Raw genomic sequence first — 21,126 nt, forward strand, 5'->3', positions numbered from 1 at the left:
GATTATTTGGCGCGACACTGGGATGCATATTTTGAGTGACAGCCCCCGGCGGTCCTGCAATCCGTTGACAAACCGCATCCCAAATGTGCTGGAGGTGGGAAACGCACATTGGAGATCTGAGAAGTGTGGAGAAAAGCCATACCCTGCACAAGACGGCGCTAATGGCTTGGCTGACGTTGACCAAGAGGTCTTGGCACGCGCGAACCCCAGCCAAGCATTGCCAGGGACCAAAATCAGCCCATGATTACATCAGGCAGTGTGTAAACACACGGTGCATTCCGAGCCCGGAAGCAGACTTTTTTTTTTGTTTCTCCACGGGCGTCGACCGCCTTGCCGGTGGTATTTTGGAGCTCGGCGGCTGGGCGGCCATATATAGTGTTTTTACATAGTGGACGGAGCTATCGTGGCTATGTATGTCTGTATGGCGGGCTCGGTGGTCGGGGTTGTGTCCAATGTCGGTGGGTGGGTAGGTTGGTGGACAATGGACAGCGACCCTGGGCTTCAAGGTTGATAGCCTCGGAAATCCGATTCGCGGTCGGTTACTTCTCCCATTCCCAGTACATACCTCCCTAGTGTAAACTCTCCTTGAACGCCTTACCTTTTGGCTTCCTCTTTAGGGATTCCGGAGGGGCAGCCGGGGCTTTTCACTTTCGGCGACTGGGATACACTTCCACACCTATACCTACTGTGTTGTATGTACACAGTGCGGAATACGTGCACACGAGAGCAAACCCCGAGACTGATCCGACGCTGCAGATCATCTCTCCGTGCGCCTTCGGCCGGGCTTGGCTGGAGTCTGTCAGCCTTACAGTGCATTCGCACCCTTCAGCCGAGGGAAGAGCCACGCTGGTATCCCGTTCAGATGAGATCCGTTGACTACCTGAATAATAAATATAGATCGTGACGCCGTTGTCAGGGGAGGCAACCAGATACAGGTACCCTTAGATACCAAAACACGGTAAATATCACATACTGTGTAGATCTGGTTTTAATCCCTCCTTATCTGAGCGTGCCGCATCTTGATCGGCCCAGTGCCTCACATCGTTGCTGATAGGCATAGGAACTGCCTTATTTGGGAAATTCTTGAGTTAACGTAGCGTTAACGTTAACTCCCAATTGCACGACATGAATGGACATGAATGGAGGACCGAATTCTCACGTCGAGCGGGAGGTGAAGAAGCCAGGCGGAGTCCCACAATTTACCCCACCTCAGGCTTGGCTGCCTGCTTCCACACCTCCCCTCCTCGACCTTTCAGCCTTACCATCCACAAGTAGCTTCTCCAGCTTGCAAGCCTCGCCAACCTAGACGTCAAGCCCCCAGCCTCGTCTTGAATTAGCAAAATGGCAGACTCTCTGCTGCAATTCTTCACTCTTATGGATGACCAGGGTGGAGTCATTGTCAAAGGCAAGTCTCTTCTTGGTTGGCATGTCTTCCGTGGCATCCAACCTCGCGCCTGGCCGACATGGATTAACTCCGAGCCACAACGAGCAGAGCCGCCAAGATTCGACCTCGATCTTTATATTTCAAATTACAGAGGTAAGCAAACCGGATCTTGGCGAGCTTCGTCCTTCTGTTTGACTTCCAGGTCTAACCGTGATCCCAGGTCGTACCCGGTTCGACCGCCTCTTCCTCATCGGCCACAGCTCGGTGCCGTTATGTGTCGATGCCCTGAAAGCAGCCATCGCCGAAGCTAAGCGTGGTAGAGATACCCACAGATACAGGGAAGCAGTAGAGTGTCTGCGCATCGCGGCGCCGTCGGAGCCAGAGGCCACCTTTGACCAAAGATGGCTGCAAACACAGGAGGCCAACAACCAGATCGAGACGAATCGCTTGTTGACAGAGCTAAAGGGATATAAGAATAACCTGATAAAGGAGAGCATCCGGGTGAGTTTTGAAACTCTGCGGGTATACAACGCATCGCTAACCTGGGGTTCCCTCTTACAGATGGGCAATGAAGACCTCGGCAAGCACCTCGAGAGCATCGGTGACCTTAACGGTGCTGCTGAGGCGTACACCAAGATGAGGCCTGATGTTAGTACTCCCAAGCAGTTTTTGGACGTAGGGAAGCACCTGGTCCGTGTTTCAATACAAAGGCGCGAATGGGGCATGGTGAGTGCCCACGTCAGTAAGCTGGGTGGGACTCAACACGCGGAGGAAGAGAGGGCGGTCCAACCGTACCTCAAGGTTGCCCAAGGCATTGCGTTGCTGGGACAAGAGAAGTACAAGGACGCAGCGCTCAGTTTTCTTGCTGTCGATTCCAGCGTGTCCGGATCCAGCTACAACGAGCTCGCTAGCCCAAGCGACGTAGCCGTTTACGGTGGTCTCCTTGCCCTGGCGTCGATGGACCGCAAGGAGCTGCAGACCAGTGTGCTGGATAACTCGCAGTTCCGGACACTCCTTGAACATGTGCCACATATCAGGCGCGCCGTGGCACAGTTTGTCAGCGGCAGATATTCCGCGTGCATTGCCATTCTCGAGTCATACCGACCCGATTACCTTCTCGATATCTACCTCCAAAAGCACACTGCGAATATTTACTCCAAGATCAGGAGCAAATGCATCATCCAGTACCTCATTCCTTTCTCCTGCGTCAGCTTGGACACAATGGCCAAGGCCTTTGGTCGCCCTGACCAGGCCATCGAGGATGAGCTAGCCGAAATGATCCAGTCGGGCGCATTGCAAGCCCGGATTAACACCATTGACAAGGTAAATAAATCCTATGCACCACTCGAAGCTCCTCGATCTCCCGTGCCTTACTAACGCCCTGATTAGCTCGTCACGACCATAACCGTCAATCCGAGAGCACAAATGCAACAAGCAGCACTTCAGGCGGCAGAGAACTACGAGCGGCAAGCCCTTGATCGCCTCCGCTGGATGGGCCTGGTAGCTGCCGATCTCGAACTCAAGGGCGGGCGGAAGATGGGCGTCCAGGGCTTCCCAGGCCAGGGCGACTTCGCAATGGAGGAAACTCTAGGCTGAGTGGGCCGGCGATCAGCAAGGGTTGATCACGAATATGGCTTGGGGTCGATCTGTTCTCTTTATCCATGCATGGCACAGGAAGGCGAAGGGCGCATGGAAGCACCGAGGCAGATGCAGGCAGTTGCACGGGGTCATTGTTGAAAAGGATGATGATGGTGCAAATCACTGGATGCTGGGTTCCTGGTCGAGCACCTAGAGCCCATTCGCTATTATGATAGGACAGCATGATGAACGATTATGAAACAATAGCGGCGATACAGCCAGACTCAGATGAAAGATATCCTCAAGTTCTCGACCCAGACGGACACCTGGTTGGCTGTATATGATTATCATTTGGGGTATCAGATGGTATGTTTTGTCAAGTCCTGCCTTATGCCCGCCATCCTGCCCGTGAACTCAGCCCATCAATTGGCGAACATCCTCGGGCGGCCAGCGGACTTGGGCGAAGGTCAAGCACCGCTTGATGCTCTGTAGATACTTGCGGGTGACCTCGCTGCCCATGATGTGACCCCTCTCGCCGTCATGGAGCTTCTCGCGGGCGCTACGCTCGTGGATACCCACCATGGTGACACCGATTGGCCATGCCGCCTTACCGATACTCAGCCGCAGGTACCCGTCGTTGGCGTCGACGTAGCGCCGCTCCTGCGCCGCCTTAACGATCTCCACAATAGCTTCGAGGACGCTCTCGTCCAAGTCGCCCTGCTCGAACTTACGAAACAAAGGCTTCATCGTCTCCTTGCTCGACACCATTGCGTTGCGCGCCGCTTGGCCGGCGAACGTGTCCGCGTTGTCCTCCCGCACCAGCGCCGCATCCCATTCGCGAAGCACCATGTTGAAGTATGACGCCAGCTGCCGGAAGAGGAACCGCCGGGCTTTCTTGTCTGATGCGGGCGGCACCTTGTCGGGTACTTTCATGTCCTTCTCCTCGACCGGCGCGAGGGTCGTCGCAATCGGTCCTGTCGCAGCGACTGAGCCGCCTCTTGCCGTCTTCCAGTATCGCTTCACCCTGGCAGCATGATCCTCACCAAACAGTACGGCGGGTTCGCCCAGGTCCCTCAATTTCTTGACGAGCTCCTCCTCCACAATATCCGTCTCCTTCCCTTCGCCATCCAGTTCATCATCCTCCTCTTCCTCAACCTTGGCCGCGCTTTCCGAACCCTCCCTACTGGGCGGCAGCTCGGGAAGGCCCAGTCGCTTCCTACGCGCCCTCTCCTCCTCGGCCTCCTTCGCCTCCCTCCGCCGTCGGCTCTCCTCGGCCAGCCTGGCCCTCTTCTCCTCGCGCTCGCGCTTCTCTTGTTCGGCCTCCTCCTCGCGCTTGCGCTTGGCGGCGGCTTTTGCCGCGCGCTCTTCCTCGAGGCGCTTCTGTTCAGCCAGATAGGCGGCCTTGCGCGCCTCCTCGGCTTCCCGCCGGGATATGTATTTTGGGGCTGAGGAGGATGAGGACGGCGCCGGAGGTTTGGCCTTGTCGAGTTCCTTGGCTAGGAGCGCGGCAAAGTCCATTTTGAAAGTCGCGAAAGGCGTCGGCAACGCTGTATATGCTAGGGCACTGAAATCGGGGAGGTAACGGTTACTGTTAGTTGGATGCTCAGAGTCGATGAGACGGGCGCTGCAAGAGACTGTGGTGGATCGGGGTTGGGTTGTGGATGCGTCTCGAAGCCGGACCGAGAGTTCGCTAATACGTAAATACGGCGTGGGAAGGGGACCCACCGGAATTGCCCGCGGCAGGGAAGACTGCAGATAGTGACACAAGCACATACAGTACGGATACCATTCAAGTTCTCTTATTGTAGCCGATACAGTACCTTGAACGTTGCCTTCAAAACTGAGGTGCCTAACCCTTACTTGTTCGTCTTCACTGTTTATACTAGGAGTTTCCCGCTATAGTCCGGCATACTAGGCCTAGAATCAATCTTTAGTGTACCACAGCTTGATACTCTTGTTTTGATCAATTCTTCATTCGGCTGTCACCATGAGCACACCTGAGCTGAAGCGGGACGAGACGCCGCCGTTTCTAGTGAAGCTCTTTTACCGAACCGGTGCATTTCACAGGTAGATTGAGTTCCCCTCACCTTCCTTCATCAGCGCCAGTTGAATCCCGAGTGCTCACTCTGTCAGACCAGATGAATTCAACACACCATCCCTCCCACCACACCTTACCATCCACACCTGGAAGGACTGCACGCTGACCGAGCTCTCGCACCACATGGTCGGCGCCTCGCCACCCATCCTTCCAGACCCAGCAATCGGCACGCGCCTCGCCTTCCGTCTCATCTACGCGGACACGCGCGCTAGGCTCGACGTGCCCCCGCGGTACGTGGCTAAGGACCTAGGCAGTCTGGTACTGGGCGGAGGAGGGCCAGGGGCCGGGCCCGACGAAGGTTTCGCAGGGGACGAGCCAGATGACGGTGCCAAGACGCTGGCCGACGCCAGGTTTATTACGGGAGACTACATCAGCTGCGCGATCCTGCCACCAAACGAGCTTACAGGCGACGTCGCGCCTGCGAGTAGCGCGAGAATGGGCCGCGGCGCGGGCGTCGGGGAAGCGAGAGGTCTTACGGGTGCGCCGCCGCCGCCTCCAGCATCAAGAGAAAGGGACTATGGACCGCCAGGTGGTCTCCGTGGGCGGGGCATTAGAGGCGGCGGTACGAGAGGGTATGGTGGTCGCAGGTATGGTGACCGTGACGAACCATTTTTGAGGGGAGGTGGAGGGATGCCGCAAGGCGAATGGAGGAGAGGGGATATGCTCTCCGAGGATGAACCCTCGGGACCTGCTCGGTGGGGGAGATAGCTGCCAATCTGGCTCCCATTCCCGCGGGAGACAAGGAATGCATTCGATGTGGGGATTGAACATCGAGGAATAGAAGGATCGGATGAGAGGCTCACCTGCTTACTAGAAGTATGAGGGGATGAGGCATCTCCTCGACCCGATATGCCGGAAAATGCTGAGTCTGAGCTGCAGAGTGACGAGACCAGGCCATCAGGGGGTGATGGGTCTAAAAGATGGTGTCGTAAGAAAGGCAGGCCGATGTTCAGGACCTGCAGCTTGCGGGACTAACAAGGAAGAGGAGGAACTGCAGTCGCCGTATGAGGACATAAGAAACGAAACATCTATATGCACAAGGCTCAGCACTGGTATCAATCCACACGCTTGGCCACGGCTTCGCCATCTCATCATGGTGCTGACAATCGTACTTGGTAACGAAAATGGTATGATCCCTGACCGCGCGTCCCCTTTCCTTTCGTCCTGGGACGCCGCGAGGTCTATGTACAGTCCCTGCCACCCCAGCCGCAGCATCTCCAGTCATGCTCTTAGCGCTCGGAAATGATGTCGCCCCTTCGCTTCGCTCGCAAGTCCCAGAGGCCCTGTCGCAAACCAACGTCAGCACCGCTTCCCACATCCCTGAGTAGCGAAGCCGATTGCCCAGACTCAGATCCCACTAGTCGCCGGACCAGGTCCGAGGAAGAACTCACATCGGTCTTATATCCCAAGTACCCGATGATGCTTGGTACCACAAAGACGTACATAAACGTGATGCCTGCCGTCCGCTTGGTCCACCTGAAGTACTTGTACCGGTTCGTGATCATGTCTGCGCAGAGGTCAGCTACGGTCCATTCCTGACATCGGTTGTTCGGCGGGGTTTCGACGTACTCCCGAGCTTGACCAGGGCCGGGTCCATGGCCACCTCTGTTATTTGCGCCCAAATGTATTAGCTGATCCGGTGTTCCATGGTCAATTGAGGGGTTTCTCTCGGGATGAGCGCACTGTTATGCGGTAGGCCAGCCATCTTAAAATGTGAGCAGTCCCTCTACTTGTAGAACGGGCTGGCTGTTGTTGGGTCGACCGAGGGTGCGCTCGAATTTCGAGGTTGAAGCTTCGCCTGGTGAGCCGCTGAGGTTCGGAAGGTGCCGTCTAATCGGAATCCGTCTAGCGGTTGAGCTTGGCAATCCAATGGATGGCAAGGCGTGTTGAGTCACGTGCTCCAGGTCCAGCGGCAAAACGGTCAATATCTTATTGGTCAATCCCGCTTGGAGAATAACTCCTTCGCTCCGTCCCACCACTGCTTCACATGTTGGGATGTGGTATCCTGATTCCCACGTCGATCATGCATGGGGCCTGAACCAACGTTCAAAGACTCCTCACAGCTTTTGCTTCCCTATAAGTTCCAGCTTCTCGCTTTCATATCGGGTTCTGAAAAGGTGTCTCTCTCATCCGTATTCTGCCCCAGGGTACAGTAGTCTGAGTGGAGGACAACAGTGACGAGTCTCCGTGCCTCGGCTTAATACACTCTACCACGTCTACATGGTATTTTACCTACCTATATCTAGTCTAGCGGGCAATTATTGAACCAAGTTCACCTCCGACAACTTTCATCGTTCTCCAAAATCATTCATCGCCTTATCTCGTTGATTTGAGGTAACTGATTGCTAGTTCCCAGCAATGGCAGTGCAAGCAAAAGTCAAGCTACATTGGTGCGACCCCTAAGCGTACAACCCTCTAATAGGTATGCTGCTCACACTACCTATGTCAGGCTCAACGGGTCTCGAGCTCAAAGCACGCTATGGCTGCTTGAAGAACTCCAGATCCCATACGAGATCCAGATCTATCATCGTCAGCAGAATATGCTAGCACCGCCCGAGCTCCGGAAGATCCATCCGCTCGGCAAGTCGCCTGTCGTTACCATTGAATCGCCTGCATCCGCGGAGCCGGTCGTGCTTGCAGAGAGTGCTTTCATTGTGCAGTACCTATGCGACCATTTCGCCAAGGGCAAAACACTCGTGCCGCAGCGCTGGAAGGACGGCCAAGAGAACGAGGTGGGTGGTGAGACGGAAGAATGGATGCGGTACCAGTACCTTCTATACTACGTTGAGGGTAGTTTCATGGTTACTGTGTTTCTGCACTATATACTAAGCGGTATGCATCTTGCGACGAGGTATGCGGCCTTTATTGCTGTGCGCTAACAAGCTGTTGGTAGGGCTGGGCGGCAACAGAGTACCCTTCTTCATCCGACCCGTCACCGCCTTCATCGCAAACCAGATTATCGGCATCCTCGTCTTCCCCAACATGAAACGACATTTCACAATGATGGAGCAGTTCCTTGCGACGTCGCCCGGGGGTGGAGATTACATGTGTGGCCGCAACCTTACCAGCGCCGACATCATGCTATCTTACCCGCTCATTGCTGGAAAAGAGGGCGGATTCGATGCCATGGGCAAATGGGATAAGGGCTCTTTCCAGGAAACATTCCCAAGGCTTCATGCGTACATCGGGCGGCTCGCCGATCAGCCTGGATGGAACAGATCTGTGGACAAGATCCAGGAGATAGATGGCGACTTCTCCATTCTGCCCGCCCCTGGCAAGCCATCTGCACGCATGTGAAAGCGGGTCGTCGGTTGTTGGCCAGCCTTCACTAGTACTGCGTAATGTAACTACGGATAGCGGTCGCAGAAGAACCCTTTTCTGGCTGTGGCTGACGCTCAAACTGTCAAACTGGCTAACCTGATACCACATGCCAACATGGGGCCCTGATACCTTACCGAGCAGCCGGAAGAAGGCACGGGGTTCAAGGGTATTTTCATGGCGTCGCGTTCTGAGGCGGGGGGCCCGGAAATAAGTGGAGCCATCCCAATTGTCTCGCGCCGCGATGTTGTCTGGAGTTCGATGCCAAGCGGGTCTCGAACAGCTCGGACTGATCTGGCAACATGACGTCAAATACAAAACAATCAGCACGTTCTCGAGCAAATCATTCAAGAATTGATTTGGCGCATGTGCGACGCTGACAGCAGAGAGCCAGCAACTACTACTTAACGTTAGGCATCAGGACAAACTACGGTCCATACATGAGATTGATATGGGGCGATCCGCATCGGGTTGCTGCACCGCCGCGATGGGGCCTTTTTTTCATCGCATATCCCTACCACTGGCTACCAACGAGAGCACAAAGATACGGCCTTGCAGGGTGCCCGAACCTCCGAGCGACCCGATCTGTGGTCCATTAACCATTTTAAGCCTCAGCTTACTGCAGCGCCTTAAATACCACCATGGAACCATCTGGTTTCTACTGTATGGTAACGCTCGGGCTCCTGCCAGATAAACAACCCAAGCAAGAACGACCTGACTCGCGCTTTGGTGGGAAGCGAATGCCAACCAGGCACCCGAACTCTGATATCCCGAACCTGACCGTCATCGGCACCTTGACCTTTGTGTGATGGTATCGCGTGGACCCTGAGTTGCGATATTAAATCGGGTTCCATGCCGCAGGCATCCTCTGCTGCAGGTTTCCCATTATCTTCAGTTATGGGACCTCACGCAATGGAGGGATCGCAAGATCCGCCCCTCGTTGCGGTCATGACTCCGGTGCACGATGCAGCGCTTCCAGCGGAGGAGCGCGAGTCGCCACGACTAGACGGGGCTGAGGATGATGAGCTGGATGTTGATCAAGACGACGCCCAATCGTTCATGCAACCAGCAATCAGCCCGCTGGCCACGCTGCTCACGTCTCCGAGGATGCCGGCCGCTGAGAAGGTCGCCGCCATCAATCGTCAATCCCCGGGAGAACCGTTCGAGACGTCGGAGAGTGATGAGCCAAGTCAGGAGAATGCAGAAATGCTGGTCCCCGGCTACGGGAGCCAAGTGCCCGAGAGTTCGCAGGGCGGTCTGTCTCCCGTAGTACGGCTCCCTACTCCGTGGCAGGCCGGGCCGAAGCAGTTCCTGGTCTCAGAACCGGGCCGGTTCAGGTCCTCCATGGCCGCGGCGTTCCAGACGAGACAACAGCGCTCGCAATCGGTTGGGGAGAGTCTGAAGAGGCTCTCCAAAGCCCTGCCGTCCATCTCAATCCCGTCCGGCTTCCTCCCGAGCATTACGACGCCGACCTTCTTCTCTAGCTCTAGCTCGCCACCCAAGGACGCGCGAAGATCGCATACACATATGCCACCAACTCCGGTAACCTCGGAGACGTCATCCAGCAGTCGTCTCCCGGACGTGGCTCCTCCGCATGCGGCGCCGATCCAGCCTGATTCAGCCAGGCCTCGCACCCTGCGCCATACCGCCTCGGATGATTCTCTTCTTTACCAGGCGCTGTCTCGGGTGTCTTCGCTGGGAGACGACGAGCGGTTTACCCATGTCCGAGCGCAGGTGAATGTGCGATTCAAGGCCATCAAGGACAGCTTCGATGGTCCGTCGTTTAAGTTGCCCCAGATGCCCAGTAGGTTGTCCGATGCATGCGCCCCCCCCCCCCCCCCCCCCCGGGCCAGTGGACTAACCACGTTAGATCTGCTTAACGCGTCCCTGAAGAAGTCGCCGACAGATCCGCCGTCAGGTGTCCCGCGGTCATACCCTGTGCAGAACAGCCCACAAGTGAATCAGGATCCGCTAGACGCGGTCCTGGAATCATTAACTGGAGATATTGTGATTATGGGCGGGTACAGGGGCTCTATTCTGCGATCGGCCAAGCCTCCCCACAGGCGGCTGTGGGTACCCGTCAAGGTGCAGCTGGGAGTGCGAAAGGTCAACCTGGAGGTTGGACTGGACCCAGAGGACGAGGAAAACATGGAGAAGAGCATTATTGCGGACGGTATGCTTCAGAATATTGGCCCAGTCGATATCTCGAAGAGGCTCTTCAAGAAACTGAGGGACTGCGAAAACGCCCGAACCGGCAAGCTCAGAGTCCACGACTACGGCTACGACTGGAGGCTCAGTCCCCACCGCCTGTCCCGGAGATTGATCGGTTTCCTCGAGAAGCTACCGTCGAATCAGCCAGGTGTTGCCAAAGAGAAACGGGGTGCTTTGGTCATCGCACACAGCCTCGGCGGTCTTATCACGCGGCACGCCGTGAACCAGCGACCCGAGCTCTTCTCAGGCGTCTTGTATGTCGGCGTTCCACAGCGTTGTGTCAACATCCTGGGGCCGCTCCGAAACGGCGACGCAGTACTCTTCAACGAGAAGGTCCTCACCGCGCAGGTCAACTTCTCGCTGCGAACCACCTTCGTGTTTCTCCCCGAAGACGGCTTCTGCTTCGTCGACAAGGTGACCAAAGAAGAGTACCGGATCGACTTCTACAACGTAGATGACTGGATCAAGTACCGCATCTGCCCGTGCGTCTCGGAACCAGCCCTTCCGCCCCTCTCGCGAAGCAGCACTTTCGGCTCCCTCCTCAGCCTCTCCGACTCCCTACCCAGCCTCCCGCTCCGCAACCGAAGCAACACCGGAAGCAAGCGACACCTCGCCTCAGCCTCAGCCGAAGGCGGCCACTACTACCACCAGACCATGAATAGAGACCGGACCCTCGCCCCGCAGATGGGCACTTCCTCGTCTTACTCTCCCTCCTCGCCCACAACAACAAGAACAACCGGGACGACCTCATCGGAACAAACCCCGGGAGGAGGAACCTCGCAGAACAGCAACGCCGCGCGCGCCCGCAACATAGCTTACCTAAGCCGCACACTAGCCGAGACGAAACGCTTCCGCGCCGAGTTGGCACACAACCCTTCCCACCAGGAGGCCAACGCCTACCCGCCGCTGGCCGTGATTTACGCCAAGGACATCCCGACGACCTGCGGCGCGGCTGTCTCTTCGCGTGAGGCGATCGCGTGCGCCGACGCATACGACGACCTGCTGTTCGCGTCGGGCGACGGAGTGGTGCTCGCACGCGAGGCCATGCTTCCGCGGGGGTATGAGCTCGTCCGGGGAGGGCGGGTATGCACGGATCGGGGACATATTACCATGCTCGGGGACTTGGTGGCGGTGGGGAAAGGGTTGGAGGCGCTTGTCAGGGGCAGGAGGAAGGGGATTGGCCTGGGGAAGGGGGAGAGCGGGTAAGGAGGAGGATTGGGGTTTATCGATCACTTTTGCCCCTTTACCTTTCTTTCCTCTTTTCTTTTTTCTTTTTTTATTTTTTTTTTATTCTTTCCTTCTATATGGGGAGCGAAGGCTTGGGTTTGTCAGGCTCTCCGTTGTTAGCGGACGACGAAACTATAGGACGGAATGTATTGGATGGGCCTTCGGTTGGCGACAATGGATTTGACTTGGGAGAGAGCGAGCGCAGCGAGTATATCGTAGGTGGAGGCTATTTTGTGGTTGGCGTTGAGGGTATGGCATATCGGGTTACCGGGCGCTTTGATACCCGTCATATCTTGGGGAGGGTCTTGTAGAAGAAGCCTCGCTTGAATTAGACTCTAGACTCCTTTTCTTCAAGCCGGGCGACCGTGCATTCATTCACACCTATTGCGAACATTGTGTCCAGTTTACCGTGACAGGAAAGGAGATATCCGGGGTCGTCGGGTGCAACAACTGTAAGCGCTACGCTGACAGTCACGCACACTCAGCACAATCCGCACCACCAATTATATCGCTCCCGGTGCAACGCTACGGGCGCGTAGAAGCGCCTCTTGGCTGCGGGCTGCTCAGCCAATCTGCAGGTCCTATTCCTAGATTTCGGTACGGCAATGAGCGCGATCTGGCAGATGATGGAGGGACAGCAGTTACATTACATGTATGTTAGCGCGAGATCTCGTGCAGCGGCGCATCTCTCTCTCTCTTAAGCTTCTTTCCGCACCCACCCCCGGTACCCGGGCCATACGGAAAGCGTGGGGTTAAGCGCCCGCTCTCATTCTTTTTCGGCAATCCCTTTCATCATCTGCATCTGCATGCAGCCGTTAGGCTCTGGGACAGTTAATAATAATTGAGGACCGAGGGGGCTGATGGAAAAGAGAGTATTAGTATCGTGGGACATGCCCCCCGTTAGGTGCCTGCGTTCTGTTCTGTTCTGCTCTGCTTCCGACACTGGCACTGTCGTTCTGTTCCTTGCTGCCTTCTTCTGCTGGTTTCGTGTTGCACTGCGCTTCTCCTCTTGAGTCGTCTTCATACCCATTCTCTCTCTTTTTTTTTTTTCCTCTTGTTGCCCGATATTGGGTTCCCGTTCCCTTGAGCAGTGCTCCTGGCCAACACTCGACCACACCAAGCCAAAGCAATAGTTATTATATATAAAAAAAGATGGAAAAGAGCAGCAGTCGCTCCCAGGGGTCGGCATCCTCGTTCGAGGCCGACTCGACCGATCTCCACCTGCGATCCAAGATGCGCACCGTTCGCATGCTCGACACGGCCCGCGTGGGCACGACGGCGCTGGCGCTCCTGATGGGCCTGACCGTGCTGGGCATCTCGGCCAACACGCTCCGTGTGTACCGGGAGACACATGTCTCGTCGGACTTCCTGCTGCCGCTCTGGCCGGACGAGTTCAACGCCCGCCCGACCGTGTCGCTCGTCATTGGCAGCTCCATCGTGCTCGTCTCCAACATCGTCGCCCTGTGCTTCAGCCAGGTGCGGACTGTAAGTCTTTCTTCCCTCCTCCCTTGTTTTTTTTTTCTAGTTTAGGATCGTACATGTATACAGTACTAGCCCAAGCCGATGCTAAGCTAAAAAAACTACCCTCTCTCCAGCTCCGCGCCCGAGCAACAGCCCACACGTCGGTGACCTTCGTCGCGCCGCTGGTCGGCCTCGCGGGCGCGCTCGTCGCCGTCATCTTCTACTACGCCGTCAACGCGTCCGTGACGACCGACACCTTCCTCTCGTGGACGTGCCGCTGGAAGGATGTCTCCATGTCGCAGCAGCCGCACTGGGGCACGCTCTGCCAACAGAGCCACGCAGGGCTGTACCTGGCCATACTGCTCCTCCCCGTCGAGGTGGTTGCCCTCGCGCTTGCTGCGCGCCAGATGCAGCTCGAGAGGTATACGGACCGGTACCTGGCTGCGAGGAAGACACCTGTGCTTGCTTGAGAGTTAGTTAGTTAGTTTACCTAGTACTGGTTCTGAGACTGTCACTCCCTGAACTTTATAAAGGGGAAGAATGCTACGAAGGCTGGTAGGGTAAATTGTGGTTGTGGAGGGTTCTGTTAGGTTAGGTGACAGACGCATTCCAAGCGCTTGGGTTTGAGGCTTAGATGCCCCTTATGGCTGGCTGGTATCTTTTTGACAGGAGAGGGGGAACTCCTGTATGTATTATTTGTAATGGGCTAGGACGCGGGTGGCGGTAACTTCTATGTGCTCGGGGTAGGAATACATGATTTTGTACGACACGAGGCCGGCTCCATGACTCGGTCATCGACGTGTTCTGACTGAGGATCCGCCTCATCCATGGTGTGGGAGACATACCGGGCATGCAGACATGGTTTACCTGAAACCAACTGAAGAGAAATAAGCAAACCGCATCCCCTTCTGCATTGCTTCACGGCTGCCTGCACCGTGACAAACGGCTCTCGCTTGCTTCTTTGGCTCGAATCCGATGCACATGGAGAGTGGCCAGCCCTGAAGAACAGTGTCTATGCGGATTGCGGAACCACCGGCCGGTATCTCGGCCAACCCCCACGACAAGCGGCTGCTTATCTCGTCGGGGAACCGGCACGACCATTTGATAAAGTGGCCAGAGATTATCCTTCGCATCGCTTAAATCGACGCCGTGAATCTGTCTACCAGTCGCTGTTTGTTTCGAGTGATTCCGCGGTGGCTGCTTCATGTGTCACACATCGAATACGGCTCCAAATGACCGTGACGTTGCCTGCCATATCCCGACGGTGTGCCTCGTCGTTGTGATACCTAGCTCATCAGATCCGTTTGACCGATATCCGGTGCAGCGCGCAGGATGCGGGTGCGGATGACGCCTGCCACAACCCGTGTGGAACCATCGTGGAGGAAACCAGACAGACCTACCCCTTATCAAAGACAACCTGAACTGATTACGTGCCGGAGAGTATCCCAACGCTTCTTCAAGTTCCTAAAAGCCAGCAATTGTAGGCCAGATCCTGTTTGGTCTTCACAATGTTTGAAGGCATTCTCCCCATGGTTCTAGATCTCTACTTCCACCAACCTTGCGGTAGCAGCCAACGACCGAGCCACGATGGATCGAACGGCGGAATTTGGACCAAATAAGATTGTTCAGGAACCCCAGGCTGAACTGAGCTTCTTGGGGCGAAAGGGCCGTAAGGGTTCTCCTCAGCCAACTCCAAATCTCGTCGAAGGAAACCACCTCATGCGCAATATCGACCGGGCTCCGCCGGGCGACATCGTTCGCAGGGCAAGCAAGACACGGTCACGAGCGGACCTGCCCAGGCAAAAGAGCATGCGGAACTTCTTCGAGGACGCTTTCTCAACACACCCAAGCACTCCGGCCCGAGAGAGGGTCCACGGCGATGCCATCGTCATGGCAGAGGTCAAGACGAATGTTATCGTACGATTTTCGAAACCTACCCGGTTTTTACCTCGCTCATCAAACCTACTGCTCAGGCTTTGCCACTGACCTGCTTTACCTGATCCAGATCAGCGACGAGTTCACCTTCATCACGGAGCTCTCCTACCAGCTGTCGACGCGGTACCAGCGCCCGGTATCGTCCATCGTCGTCACCCTGCACCATGGCGCCTGCATGATCTTCGGCGGTTCCTTCGAGCCGGCCTACATCCTGTCCGTGTTCGCGCTGCCTTCGCAGCTGCTGCCAACCACCAACAAGCGGAACGCAGCACTGATACAGAAACACATGGAGGAGACGCTCGCGGTGGCTCCGGCGAGGGGATTCTTGCGCTTCGTGCCTACTCAGGAGGAGCACCTCGCGTGCAACGGGAAGACGATGGCGGGCGAGATTGACGAGCTGGAGAAGAGCCTCCAACAACAACACGAAGACAATGACGACGGGGTGAAGCCGCCTCCGGTAACAATGGACGAGGTGGTTGCGGGGGAAACAACGAGGATGAGGGCTAGGAAGATGTTGAGTGTCAAGGTAAACCCTCGGTGCTTCTTTTTCTCCTCTTTATTTAACACACTCCGGAGAACTGACGAAAAGCCAAGCGGTCCCTTGTCGCCCTCCGACATCCCGCAGCCGCCGACATTCCGACTCCAGAACCAACGCCGCCGGGTAGCGCCAACGAAGCCTTGCCTCGCCTTGGTGTATTCCACGGCACGGATCATCAGAAGGTCATCATCAATGGGCGGCAAGAGGTGGATTCGTCGGCTTCCCAACCGAAGAAATCGGCGCGGAGGACGAAGAGTTTCATGGCTGGCATCTTCGGCCGGTCTGGCAGAAAGTCGTCAGACCGTTCGTCCTTGCCGACAATTGCAGATGAGTGATAGGATCAGGGACATTGGGACATTTTGATTGCTGGGGATGGCGATCGTTGGCGGGCTCGGGTCAAAGTACGGAGTAAATAGAGTACTTCGTACGGACAATGATAGGGCGCGATGCCAAGACGAACCCCGAGTTTCCCAGGACCCCACTGCGGCCCTTACGTAATCAGGCGCCCAAGCCAGGGGCTAGCTGTCTCGGTGAATCCCCTCACCTGGACTTCACCATGATTTCTTGTACCACGATTTCCTGCATGTACTGCGAAGTACGTGTACGAGAACTCGGACGCCATTGAACCGGTACTAGTCCATCGTCGTCACCCTATTATTTCAACCTTTGAAAAACGCTGCGCGAGGGAAAGACTCGGCCGGGTCCCGACTATGGTTGACGGCTTCGCGTGCACAGAGAAGGCTGTCGTTGCGGCGGGGATTTAGGTTGTAACCGGCCGCTCCATGACTTGACGAGTCCCTGACCGCAGTGGTCAGCCAGCCATAGCCTTGTTCATACAACAAGCGGCAAAGGCACCTACTAAGATTGTTCGACTCGCAAAAGCAACGGTACTTTTCAATCATTTACTTACCACCATCACAACATTCCTCATTTCCGCCCACGATTCGCACGTCGATCCCGCCACCCGACCTCTCATGATCGTCTGTGACTTCTCACTGGAGGATCGAAAAGTTGAAGTCCCGCTCTCATTCGCCGGGCTTCCAGTGATCCCGATCGAGCTCTAATCACGCCCCTGTCCCTGGGCCTGCTTGGGAAGGGTCTGTTGACACCGGTCTCTCCTTGTCGGGAATCTGGGTTGTCTGGGGGAGGAGACACGACACGCACGTTCCCGGCCGTTGAGAGAGCGTTGCTTTGGGCTCCGAGAGCCCGCGGGGACCTACGGTCGCTCCGTGTTGCACAAAAATGGAGGTAAGCCTTCGCAATTTCGACTTCCCGTCCTGTCGATTTTCTCTTCCTTTGTCTCGCCGTTTCTTTCTTTTGTTTTGCGTTTTCTCTTTTTCCCCGAATCCCTGCAAGCGCAAATCCACAGCGCCGGGACCATGACACATGACCGGGTCGTGGTTTAGAATGTTCATTCCTTAGCTTCGGGCGGCTCCTCCTTCGCCCTGACTGAGCTCCTTCGTTCACCGGTCATTGGGACGCCACTCGGACACTCCGGCTAGTAGGTGTCATCGTCAGGTCGGGCAAGTGTCACACCAGCTCGCCCAGGCAGCGACAATTCGTGGTGCGGCACACGCGCACACGCACATACATACACACACGGATCACAGATCGCAGAGCAGGGCAGAGGCGGCGGGAAGCTCGAATCTTTAGTGGGCGCCCCCTGACTCACCACGACTCTTGCCGTGGCCTTGGCTCGTCCCCGTGGTGCTGAGCCACGGTCTATTCATTCCCTTGCCGCAATTCGCGGCTTGTCCCACAACCGGGTCGGTTCCTGGTTTTTATATATATAGGCAAGGTAGTCAGCACCCTTTGCTACAAGTCTGCCTTCCGCCAACTCGTCTCTCCACCTGGGAGTCTGACTGGTTGGTTGGAGACACGAAAGAAGGGAGACCAAAAATGGAGGGAGAACACGCAAGTGGCCACCGCTGTTGATGCTGGCGGGCTGTCCCGACGGCGGTGACTGGGTGGTCCCATGTCTTGGATAGGCCGTGGTGAGAGAAACTTCAGATCACCCTCGCACAAGCAAGCGCATGCGTCGAACCGCGAGTTTCTCATCTTGCTTTTTGTCTCAAAACTCCACGCAGCCTGCCTTCCGCGTCGGCCGCATCACTCGTCTGACGGCCAATCGCACACAACCACTCCCGAGCAGCAAACGAAGACCGACAGCCCGCGGATCCTCATTCTGCTCACCGTCTCACATTGTTGGCGGTCAAGACGGAGGCTCAGTCGCTGGCAGCTATCATCAGTGTGCGTGGGGTGCCATTACGGAGACCGCTCCGGGGTGCCTCTGCATCTACTCCTTGAAATCGTCGGCCTCGTTTTTCATGATGTCTTTTGCTTCTACTGAGGGCGGCGATGTGCCCGCTGACACGACTGGCGGGCCCTCTCGTCCTCGGCCCATAAGGTTTATCAGTCCAGCAACGCTAAATCTTCATCGTGTCTACGAACAGAATCGGCAACGGTTACAAAAGAAGGATGGCTCCAAGGTGCCTGACCCCACGACGCCTCAGACGAAGGGGAAGCCGAGGCTCTTGTTGATGGGCCAGAGGAGGTACGGACTGTTGCCCCTCGCGGTGTTCGTCGTGCTATCGTTGCTCACAGACCCGGCAGAAGCGGCAAGTCGTCTATATCCAGCGTTGTATTCCATAAGCTGCCTCCGAGCGAAACCCTGTTTCTCGAGTCAACGGCCCGGATCCAGAAGGACAGCTTAAAGTATGTTCAGAAGGCACAATACAAACCGCGATGCTGCTTTGCCTGTTACTGATCTCTCTCTTAGCTCTTTTATGGAATTCCAGGTGTGGGACTTCCCGGGGCAGATCGACATCTTCGACAACCCAAACTTTACGTTCGACATGGATGCCATCTTTGGGGAGATTGGCGCGCTGATATGGGTCATTGACGCGCAAGACGACTACCTCGAGGCTGTCGCGCGGCTCAACTCGACCATCCTGCACCTTTACCGTAGCTACCCGCATATCAACATTGAGGTCTTCATTCACAAGGTCGACGGCCTCAGCGACGACTACCGGCTCGACATCCAGCGCGACGTGACCATCCGCATACAGGACGAGCTCTCAGACCAGGGTGTCGAGAACGCACCCGTCAATTTCCACCTAACCTCCATCTACAACCACAGCATCTTCGAGGCCTTCAGCAAAGTCATACAAAAGCTGATCCCGCGCCTCGGCCAGCTCGAGGCCATGCTCACCAACCTGTGCCGCACCTGCCGCTTTGAGAAGGCCTACCTATTCGATGTGAATACCAAGATCTACATCGCGACCGACAACACGCCCGAGGACATGGCCAGCTACGAGATCTGCTCCGACTACGTCGACGTCATCATAGATTTTACGGAGGTCTATGGCTCCTGGCCGCGGTCGCAGCAGTGGCGCGAGAGGCTCGAGGGCGAGCCCTGGGCGCAGCCGCTCGAGGAGCAAGTCGCCTGCGAGTGGGCCGAGAGCGGCATGGTGCTGGCGGACGCGCGCCGGCCGATCATGCTGAGAGAGGTCGATCGGTTCTTGGCCCTCGTGGCCATCATGAAGGAGGGGTCGTACGACAAGATGCCGCAGATCAACATGAACGTGGACGTGGTCGTCAAGGGCCTGACCGAGTTCTTTGAGATCACCAAGCCGAAGGAGGTGGTCGGTCCGGCCCAGGGACTGGCGAGTCCTTGATTTCGCTCAGGGGGTGAAAAATTGGGTTCGGCCTCTGGATCGACGGGGGTCGTATATATGTTTCCGTCTGGACAGACCAGAGATACTTGTTCGATGAAGGTGTCCTGCGACAGGCTACTATCAACCCCCTGAAAAGGAAGAGCAGAGATATCACCCAAGTTACAGTATCATAGGATAATGAGTGCTTATGGACACCTGCGGGGCGTACGGCATTAGGTACCTTAATTGCTCGAGGGAGACCGCCAGTACCGACCGGTCCTACCTCCACCGTGATTAACTCGCTGAACACACAAGCAGCTCCCCAGGTTTTAACCCCATAACTTCTGTCTGCACGAATTACAAAACTGATCAGCCTCCAACTGCGTCGAGGCGACATTTCCATGGCTGCTTGGTTGCTTTGTTTCTTCCCCAAATGGAGAGCTAACCGCAGCAGAGAACTCCACGCAACTCTTCTGCTTCTTTGACAAAGTGCCAAGCTCACCGGGCCGGAGGCTAAATAGCCCGGATGTCCCATCTACGTACGGGTTCGAGTAGGTGGTAGCACGCAAATGCCCGGGGCCTTGGATACCGTAATTTTTCTTCTCTTTTTCCCCTGGGACGTTTGTCTTGTGTGACATTCCTATTATTGCGTGTTTGCCGGACCGCTCTGGCGGTAACCGTGGGCCAAACACCAACCAACCAACCAACCGGTTGGACCATGAGTACCTATCTACCTACTCAGCTGACGAGTATGCCACGGCATGCACATGCATGCTGTGTAAGGCACAGCCTCCTTTCCTTCTTCCCTTCCCCAGGCAATTTTTTCTTTTCTCTCGGCGCCGTGACAGGCATGGGGGAGATTGGGGTTGCCGTTTGTTGTATTTATTTGGTGAGCTTACTGTGGCTCTCCCATATTTCCCTACCGTCGCCCTCTCGGGGAAAACAGCAGGTCTCAAATTAAGTAGATGGTGTTTATGTTTATGTTGCCAGCTATCGGTCGACAGGCACGGCTCAGCAGGTCAGGGAGGTCGAATCGACAAGACTTGCTGCATACGCTGACATCAGTGGCTAATATTAACCAGCCTGTCGGTAACGGAGGGAGGCGCTGTGGTTTGAGATCTCAGAGGACGCCGAGAAAGACCTGGATTGTTCGCATCCATGGGTATGCAAGGGATGAGCCCAAGGTTGCGGATGATACCTTAGTACCCCTATGTAAAAAGTACGTGAACACTTTTCAGGGCCGGATCGAATCTGCCTTGCCCTTTCCATGGCAATGCTCACTCACACTTCCTAAACATGGATTAGACCACAGCTTCGGCGTCGTCACCGAGAGTTCTTTCCCGACTCGCGCGCAGTATCCGAGCCAATGTCTCACTCCCCGCCAAACTCACACGATCCGCAACAACCCCCAGGGCCCGACAGTAGCTAGGTCGCCGTGAACTTCGTCCTCTTTTCATCAACAAAATGCGAACCTGATCCAGTCGTATCACGCTTTGGGCATTACCTACTGTCCCTTAGTATTATGAATCAGCGATATGGAGGTCTACTACTAGTACTAGGACTGTCTCAGACCGTCCACGTAAGTATACCCTAACCCCTAAACGATTTCGAAGCTGCTATCACGTTCGGTCGTTCCGTGGGATCGGAAGATGCCGACGTCGGGTCATGCTCGGCATTCTCACACGGCAACCACAGTTCCTTCGCATCTTAAGGAACCGAG

At 55.9% G+C, this 21,126-nt stretch overlaps 9 protein-coding genes across 9 annotated transcripts; 7 read left to right on the forward strand and 2 right to left on the reverse strand.

Moving 5' to 3' along the window:
* The first annotated feature begins 948 nt into the window (after positions 1 to 948).
* Positions 949 to 3,290, forward strand: B0T15DRAFT_542189 (26S proteasome subunit RPN7-domain-containing protein). The gene is made up of 5 exons (XM_062869914.1): positions 949 to 1,405; positions 1,493 to 1,537; positions 1,605 to 1,885; positions 1,946 to 2,707; positions 2,774 to 3,290. The coding sequence occupies exons 1-5, from the start codon at positions 1,342 to 1,344 to the stop codon at positions 2,978 to 2,980; spliced, it is 1,359 nt and encodes a 452-aa protein (XP_062717961.1). The 5' UTR covers positions 949 to 1,341; the 3' UTR covers positions 2,981 to 3,290.
* Positions 3,291 to 3,376: 86 nt separating this feature from the next.
* On the reverse strand, positions 3,377 to 4,480 carry B0T15DRAFT_487404 (uncharacterized protein; the record flags this gene model as incomplete). Its single annotated transcript, XM_062866433.1, has 1 exon — positions 3,377 to 4,480. One exon carries the CDS (start codon positions 4,478 to 4,480, stop codon positions 3,377 to 3,379), a length of 1,104 nt encoding a protein of 367 aa, XP_062717962.1.
* A 235-nt stretch (positions 4,481 to 4,715) lies between these two features.
* On the forward strand, positions 4,716 to 5,889 carry B0T15DRAFT_295579 (Sin3 associated polypeptide p18-domain-containing protein). The gene is made up of 2 exons (XM_062863759.1): positions 4,716 to 5,029; positions 5,096 to 5,889. The coding sequence occupies exons 1-2, from the start codon at positions 4,950 to 4,952 to the stop codon at positions 5,766 to 5,768; spliced, it is 753 nt and encodes a 250-aa protein (XP_062717963.1). The 5' UTR covers positions 4,716 to 4,949; the 3' UTR covers positions 5,769 to 5,889.
* Positions 5,890 to 6,289: 400 nt separating this feature from the next.
* B0T15DRAFT_496657 (uncharacterized protein) lies at positions 6,290 to 6,765 on the reverse strand (the record flags this gene model as incomplete). The annotated part of the gene is made up of 4 exons (XM_062867192.1): positions 6,290 to 6,343; positions 6,452 to 6,567; positions 6,630 to 6,665; positions 6,744 to 6,765. 4 exons carry the CDS (start codon positions 6,763 to 6,765, stop codon positions 6,290 to 6,292), a joined length of 228 nt encoding a protein of 75 aa, XP_062717964.1.
* A 563-nt stretch (positions 6,766 to 7,328) lies between these two features.
* On the forward strand, positions 7,329 to 8,593 carry B0T15DRAFT_295653 (uncharacterized protein). Its single transcript, XM_062863760.1, has 3 exons — positions 7,329 to 7,450; positions 7,510 to 7,892; positions 7,954 to 8,593. Exons 1-3 carry the CDS (start codon positions 7,419 to 7,421, stop codon positions 8,355 to 8,357), a joined length of 819 nt encoding a protein of 272 aa, XP_062717965.1. The 5' UTR covers positions 7,329 to 7,418; the 3' UTR covers positions 8,358 to 8,593.
* A 697-nt stretch (positions 8,594 to 9,290) lies between these two features.
* On the forward strand, positions 9,291 to 11,795 carry B0T15DRAFT_404707 (uncharacterized protein; the record flags this gene model as incomplete). The annotated part of the gene is made up of 2 exons (XM_062865263.1): positions 9,291 to 10,182; positions 10,249 to 11,795. The coding sequence occupies 2 exons, from the start codon at positions 9,291 to 9,293 to the stop codon at positions 11,793 to 11,795; spliced, it is 2,439 nt and encodes an 812-aa protein (XP_062717966.1).
* Positions 11,796 to 12,548: 753 nt separating this feature from the next.
* B0T15DRAFT_295768 (uncharacterized protein) lies at positions 12,549 to 13,877 on the forward strand. The gene is made up of 2 exons (XM_062863761.1): positions 12,549 to 13,301; positions 13,412 to 13,877. The coding sequence occupies exons 1-2, from the start codon at positions 12,969 to 12,971 to the stop codon at positions 13,745 to 13,747; spliced, it is 669 nt and encodes a 222-aa protein (XP_062717967.1). The 5' UTR covers positions 12,549 to 12,968; the 3' UTR covers positions 13,748 to 13,877.
* An 835-nt stretch (positions 13,878 to 14,712) lies between these two features.
* Positions 14,713 to 16,450, forward strand: B0T15DRAFT_295801 (Tautomerase/MIF superfamily). Its single transcript, XM_062863763.1, has 3 exons — positions 14,713 to 15,194; positions 15,283 to 15,738; positions 15,807 to 16,450. The coding sequence occupies exons 1-3, from the start codon at positions 14,865 to 14,867 to the stop codon at positions 16,083 to 16,085; spliced, it is 1,065 nt and encodes a 354-aa protein (XP_062717968.1). The 5' UTR covers positions 14,713 to 14,864; the 3' UTR covers positions 16,086 to 16,450.
* Positions 16,451 to 16,822: 372 nt separating this feature from the next.
* B0T15DRAFT_295778 (Gtr1/RagA G protein conserved region-domain-containing protein) lies at positions 16,823 to 19,581 on the forward strand. The gene is made up of 4 exons (XM_062863762.1): positions 16,823 to 16,998; positions 18,204 to 18,304; positions 18,364 to 18,465; positions 18,530 to 19,581. Exons 1-4 carry the CDS (start codon positions 16,993 to 16,995, stop codon positions 19,425 to 19,427), a joined length of 1,107 nt encoding a protein of 368 aa, XP_062717969.1. The 5' UTR covers positions 16,823 to 16,992; the 3' UTR covers positions 19,428 to 19,581.
* Positions 19,582 to 21,126: the final 1,545 nt, after the last annotated feature.

Source organism: Chaetomium strumarium (assembly GCF_033439665.1).
Source record: "Chaetomium strumarium strain CBS 333.67 chromosome Unknown B0T15scaffold_7, whole genome shotgun sequence".
Classification (NCBI taxonomy): domain Eukaryota; kingdom Fungi; phylum Ascomycota; class Sordariomycetes; order Sordariales; family Chaetomiaceae; genus Chaetomium; species Chaetomium strumarium.

What these genes read in the sequence shown, in the direction of transcription:
- B0T15DRAFT_295801 (XM_062863763.1), top strand. Translation starts at nt 14,865, where the DNA reads ATGGATCGAACGGCGGAATTTGGACCAAATAAGATTGTTCAGGAACCC. An exon ending in AGGTCAAGACGAATGTTATC is followed by an intron (nt 15,195 to 15,282) that starts GTACGATTTTCG and finishes TACCTGATCCAG; the next exon opens with ATCAGCGACGAGTTCACCTT. An exon ending in GGAAGATGTTGAGTGTCAAG is followed by an intron (nt 15,739 to 15,806) that starts GTAAACCCTCGG and finishes CGAAAAGCCAAG; the next exon opens with CGGTCCCTTGTCGCCCTCCG.
- B0T15DRAFT_295653 (XM_062863760.1), top strand. Translation starts at nt 7,419, where the DNA reads ATGGCAGTGCAAGCAAAAGTCAAGCTACATTG. An exon ending in GCAAAAGTCAAGCTACATTG is followed by an intron (nt 7,451 to 7,509) that starts GTGCGACCCCTA and finishes TACCTATGTCAG; the next exon opens with GCTCAACGGGTCTCGAGCTC. An exon ending in TCTGCACTATATACTAAGCG is followed by an intron (nt 7,893 to 7,953) that starts GTATGCATCTTG and finishes AGCTGTTGGTAG; the next exon opens with GGCTGGGCGGCAACAGAGTA.
- B0T15DRAFT_295778 (XM_062863762.1), top strand. An exon ending in TTGTTGATGGGCCAGAGGAG is followed by an intron (nt 18,305 to 18,363) that starts GTACGGACTGTT and finishes CAGACCCGGCAG; the next exon opens with AAGCGGCAAGTCGTCTATAT. An exon ending in ATCCAGAAGGACAGCTTAAA is followed by an intron (nt 18,466 to 18,529) that starts GTATGTTCAGAA and finishes TCTCTCTCTTAG; the next exon opens with CTCTTTTATGGAATTCCAGG.
- B0T15DRAFT_295579 (XM_062863759.1), top strand. Translation starts at nt 4,950, where the DNA reads ATGAGCACACCTGAGCTGAAGCGGGACGAGACGCCGCCGTTTCTAGTG. An exon ending in CGAACCGGTGCATTTCACAG is followed by an intron (nt 5,030 to 5,095) that starts GTAGATTGAGTT and finishes TCACTCTGTCAG; the next exon opens with ACCAGATGAATTCAACACAC.
- B0T15DRAFT_542189 (XM_062869914.1), top strand. Translation starts at nt 1,342, where the DNA reads ATGGCAGACTCTCTGCTGCAATTCTTCACTCTTATGGATGACCAGGGT. An exon ending in TGATAAAGGAGAGCATCCGG is followed by an intron (nt 1,886 to 1,945) that starts GTGAGTTTTGAA and finishes TCCCTCTTACAG; the next exon opens with ATGGGCAATGAAGACCTCGG. An exon ending in GGATTAACACCATTGACAAG is followed by an intron (nt 2,708 to 2,773) that starts GTAAATAAATCC and finishes CGCCCTGATTAG; the next exon opens with CTCGTCACGACCATAACCGT.
- B0T15DRAFT_295768 (XM_062863761.1), top strand. Translation starts at nt 12,969, where the DNA reads ATGGAAAAGAGCAGCAGTCGCTCCCAGGGGTCGGCATCCTCGTTCGAG. An exon ending in GCTTCAGCCAGGTGCGGACT is followed by an intron (nt 13,302 to 13,411) that starts GTAAGTCTTTCT and finishes CCCTCTCTCCAG; the next exon opens with CTCCGCGCCCGAGCAACAGC.